Source organism: Myotis davidii, unplaced genomic scaffold, assembly GCF_000327345.1.
Source record: "Myotis davidii unplaced genomic scaffold, ASM32734v1 scaffold173, whole genome shotgun sequence".
Classification (NCBI taxonomy): Eukaryota; Metazoa; Chordata; class Mammalia; order Chiroptera; family Vespertilionidae; genus Myotis; species Myotis davidii.
In genome coordinates this window covers 1,140,847-1,146,229 of record NW_006286303.1, presented here as the reverse complement: position 1 = coordinate 1,146,229, position 5,383 = coordinate 1,140,847, and the positions used below count along the sequence as shown (strand labels likewise).

Sequence of the window (5,383 nt, the reverse complement as noted above, 5' to 3'; positions counted from 1 at the left end):
TTTGGCTCAGTGGATGGAGTGTCGGCCTGCGGACTGAAGGGTCCCAGGTTCGATTCCGGTCTAGGGCATGTGCCTGGGTTGTGGGCACATTCCCAGTGGGAGATGTGCAGGAGGCAGCTGGTCGATGTTTCTCTCTCATCGATGTTTCTAACTCTCTATCTCTCTCCCTTTCTCTCTGTAAAATATCAATAAAATATATTTAAAAAAATAATAATAAGTGGATGTGTTTCTTATGTACTTTTTAGAATGTTTAAATTGCATTTTTATATTGAGTGGTTAATTTTTTTAATAAGTGAGAAATTTCAAAGAAAAAGCGTATGGTCACAAATTTAAGTATTTACACGCAAGGCCCCTAAATAATAGACTTTAAAATTTATTACTATAAATTAAATTTCATGGTTCTCTTTCATCATTCTCATTCATAGGACTTGTAATATCATTTTTGTCCAAAGTGGTTCAGAAAAAGGATAAGCCAGAGAAAAATAATTTAAGGATTCAGTATACATTCTGGTTTTGTTAGAGGCAATTTCTGAAATACCTGAAAGTTTTTGAAGTGATGTCTAAGCTATAATTCTAACATGAAACTGACAATAAATCTATAAATTTTCTGATCTCTGATTATAAAAGCAGTGACAAATAAAGCATTCAGTACATAAACACTTTAAAGCTATTTATTAACTATTTCCCTCTACTTGGTATCGTCATCATCACTGTTTGAACTATCAGTGTCATCATAAATAGAAGTGTTTCTTATTGAAGATACCATCACATCTATAATGCCTTTTTTTGGGTTTTCTTCCAAATCAGTCTGTATTGCTCCAACTTCTGCTAACTTCCATTCAAGTTCTGCAATAATAACCCATCATTAAATTAGATTAAAATCTTAGAAAAATGAAAAGAAGAATTTCTCATCTATATGAAAAGAGTTGATTCTAATAAAATTAATGTGAAAAGGGTATATTTTTACTGCAAAATACATATTTTAATTCAAAATGAATTGACAGTAATGCACCATAAATTCTTATTTTGACACTCACCAAAATAGTCACCTGAAAAACCCGCTTTTTGTGACAAAGTACAGAAGGCTTGGTCACATTTAAATCACTGAGAACTAGAGAGAAATACTATTGGAAAGGGTATATTTAAAACTGGATGACAATGAAAGCACTACAGTATCAAAATATGCATTGGATAGAGCAAAATTATACTTAAAGGGAGAAATTTTGGTTAAAATTTTTATTTTAAAATGATTGAAAATAAGTTGTTTGAAAGTTCAAATCAAGAAACTAAAAAAGAACAATAAAGTAAACCCAAGAAAATCAGAAAGAGGGATATACAGAAAGAAAACACTCAACAAAGTAGGAAAACAAAGTAAGTAGAGGTGACCAACAAAATAAAAGGCTGGTGGCTTGAAAAGACTAATAGACACACCTCCCACAAAAATGGTGATAAGAAAAGGGGAGAAAAAACCAATAATACTAAGAATTGACATGGGACATAACCAAAGTAAAGATTTTAAAGCTCTGAGACTACTTATGAAAACACTAATGCCAATATATTTGAAAACTTTAATGAGAAAATTTCAACAAAAAATATGAAATACCAAAATATATCCAAGAGAAAAACTGAAAAGAATTGACTTGATAACCCTAAATTCCTCCATTCCTACAAATTCACCATTTTGTAAATTTTATTCCTAAGCACTGAGTAGATGAACAGAATATGAGGAAAATTACAAAATATATTACATTACAATATATAATATATACACATATTATGTTTATGAGGAAAATTATAAAAGACCTAAATAAGTGACAAGAGATATCTCATTCGTGGATAGAAATATCCACTGTAATTAGGATATGAAGTCTCTAACAATTACTCTAATAAATAATCAACAGGATTTTTCACAGAACTTGACTGATTCTAACATTTATATGAAATTTTGAAAAAGACTTGGCCTACTAGAGACAACTAGATTGTTATAAAGCTAAGACCATGCTATATTGATTCAGAGATAAGCAAATAGTAGAGATGTCAGAAACAAACTAAAGTATTTTTGAACCATAAAAAATAATATAGGAAACATTTAAAATCAGTAGGGAAAATACTTCACACACATTAAGACGGCCACAATAAAAACAAACAAACAAACAAAACAGAAAATAACAAGTGTTGGTAAGAATGTGGGACACTGGAATTCTTATACATTGTTGGTGGGAGTATAAAATGGTGCAGTTAGTATGGAAAACAGTATTCTGTTGGTCAAAAAATTGTAACAGAATTACCATATGACTCAGCAATTCTACTTCCAAGTATATACCCAAAAGAATTGAAAACAGGGACTTGAACTGATTATTTGTACGTGTTCATAGCAGCAGCATTCTCAATAACCAAAAGATAAAGGCAACTCAAGTGTCCATCAACAGATAAATGGGTAAGCAAAATATGGCATAAAAATACAACAGAGTATTAAGCAGCCTTAAATAGGAAGGAAATTCTGATACATGCTACAACATGGATGAACATTGAGGACATTATGCTATGTGAAATAAGTTAATCACAAAAGAACAAATTCTGTATGATGTACTTAAACAATGTACTGAGAGTAGTCAAATTCAGAGTCAGGAAGTAGAATGGTAGTGGCCAGGGGCTACAGGGAGAGGGGAGTGGGAGTTATTGTTTAATTGGTATAGAGTCTCAGTTATGCAAGATCAAAGTATTCTAGAGATGGATAATGGTGGTGGTAGCACGATAATGTGAATGCACATAATGCCACTGAACTCTATACTTGAAAATGGTCAAATAACTTATTTATTTACAAAATAAAGTCCTGGATATATAATGTATATCATGGTAACTGTAGTTAATAGTACTGCATTATGTATTTAAAAATGTTTAAGATGGTAAATTTCAAATTATGTATATTTTATGACAATTTAAAAATATTTTTAAATATTTTTATTGATTTCAGAGAGGAAGGGAGAGAGAGAAAGAGATAGAAACATCAATGATGAGAGAGAATCATTGATTGGCTGCCTCCTGCATGTCCCCTACTGGGGATCAAGCCTGCAACCCAGGCATGTGCCCTTGACTGGAATCGAACCAGGGACCCTTCAGTCAGCAGGCTGACGCTCTATCCACTGAGTCAAACCAGCTAGGGCTAAAAATATTTTTAATATATTAGTAAAAAAGCCTGGACCAGATAACATATTATTCATGATAGTGATTGTCTCTAGGGAAGAAAGGAGGGGATGGTACTAGGAATGGAAATATAGGTAATTTCAACTATATCTGTAAAGTTTATTTCAGCAATTTAACGAAACAGCTGAAGCAAACATGAACAAACATTCACATTTGTTATTTTTGGTAATTACATGAATGAGTGCTATATCATTGTTTTTCCTATTATTTTTTTAAAATATTAAATAAAGGAATGAGGTCCAAGCTGAAAAAAACAGAGTGATAAAACAAAGAGGGTCCTAAAGACTAGGAGAAGGAAAGGGGGTAATTCAGGAACAATTAAGGTATTGGAGGCCTCAGAAAGGCCAAAAACAGTTTTAAGGGAATGAAAGAGTGGATAAACTAGCTGTTAAAAACAACTATTCACAATGGCTTTAACACAATGGTAAGAGAAAAAGATTTGTATAACATGAAATTAATGCAGTTCCAAGTAATGACTTGATGAAGGATATGGCCTCAGAACTAAGTCAGGAAGTAAAAATCATTAAGGAAGGTAGAAATATCAAGTCCTGTGTTATGTACTATGAAAAAGAAAATAATAGGATATATGGTCCTTGTACTTATTAGGGAGACAAAATTCAAAGGGAATTAATTAACCAACAAAATCAGATAGTATGTGGATGAGTGAAAAGTTAGTTGTATAGAGAATATATGCTATAGAAATTCAATAGAGAACAGGAAGACAGATTATGAATTGGTCCAAAATCATATCATGGGATAAATGGAAAACCAGGAGGACCCACGAGGGAATAGGATTTGGAAGCAAGAATAAAGAGTAGGTTATTTGGGGCACAGGGTAAGAGTATGAAATGAAGTAAAAAGGAACAAATGAGTGTGTCTGGGGTAGTGGTTGAAGTCCAGCCTGGCTGCGCAGAAACTGGAAAGCATTGAGACATACAGTTAGATAAGTGGGCTGAAATTCTCAGGCAGAAGATTCCGAATTTTTAACTTATTTGAGACAAGGAACCAATAAGGACTTAAGGAATTGGGTGTTATGATAAGAATATTATTATAGGAAATTAATCTAGAGGAATACAAGCAGAGACTGGAAGAAAAGGAAAGCAATCTTACGGAAATAAACTTTCATGATATTTGTTAATTTAGTGAAGTTTCACCTCTTTTTTTTTCAAACAAATTTTAAAAAATAATATAATTACCTTCTAGCTTGAGATTTATTCCTCCACATTCTATAATTCCAATGAATTTGCCTTCTATCTGACCGTTTTTATAAACAAAAATCGTTGGTAAACAATTATCATGGTAGTGTTGAATACAGCTATTCACGATGGCTTTAGTAAATTTAGTTTCTGGAAACTTTCTTGCTAGAAGACTAAGATGCTGATTAACCAACAAACACATTGGTATGCTAAAAAGAGAAACAGTACATTCATGGTCTTTAAAAAACAAACTACTCATCTCAGTCTAATAAAATAAGTGAAACATCTCCATAACAAAAATACATCTTTAGATATTCTTTTAATAAGCTCATATCAGTATTGTCCTCTATTGTTACCTTCAGTCCTCTGATTTTCATTACAAACACCAAACAGCCTGGGAATAAAGCTAGCTACCATGGGAATTTGATGCCTAACTAAGGCTAACCACATCTGACTTAGCATCAGTTTAATCAAGCCAGTTCCTACTTTATATGACACTAGAGGCCCAGTGCACAGGTTCATGCATCAGTGGGGTCCCTCAGCCTGGCCTGTGCCCTCTCACAATCTGGGACCCTTCAGGGGATGTCAGACTGCTGGTTTCAGCTTGATCCCTGCAGGGATGTAGTAGCGCATAAGTGGCAGGCGGTTGGGGAGGAGCCCAAGCCCAGGCCAGGCGCCGTGCAGCTGGCCCCACTGCGCCGGCCAAAACCGCCTGGTAGTGCTGTCATGGAGGTGGGAAAGGCTTGCAGCTGTGCTCACCAGCTGTGAGCCTGGCATTTGGCGCCCGTCAGTCAGCTGAGCAGTGCTCCCGCTGTGGGAGCAACTGACCACCAGGAGGCAGCTCCTGCGTTGAGAGTCTGCCCCCTGGTAGCCAGTGCACGTCATAGTAACCCGTCAACCTGTTGTTTGGTCGTTTGGTTGCTTAGGCTTTTATATATATAGACTAGAGGCCTGGTGCACAAAAATTTGTGCACTCAGGGGGA

At 34.7% G+C, this 5,383-nt stretch overlaps 1 protein-coding gene across 1 annotated transcript in view; it reads right to left on the bottom strand.

The window, feature by feature from the left end:
• Positions 1 to 663: 663 nt before the first annotated feature.
• PDCL2 (phosducin like 2) overlaps positions 664 to 5,383 on the bottom strand; it is a 22,870-nt gene continuing 18,150 nt past the window's right edge. Inside the window, exons 6-7 of the mRNA XM_006757838.1 lie at positions 4,401 to 4,609; positions 664 to 846 (exon numbers count right to left, since the gene is read on the bottom strand). Coding sequence (XP_006757901.1) covers positions 689 to 846; positions 4,401 to 4,609 — 367 coding nt within the window. The 3' untranslated portion in view covers positions 664 to 688. The remainder of the gene's footprint in view (positions 847 to 4,400; positions 4,610 to 5,383) is intronic.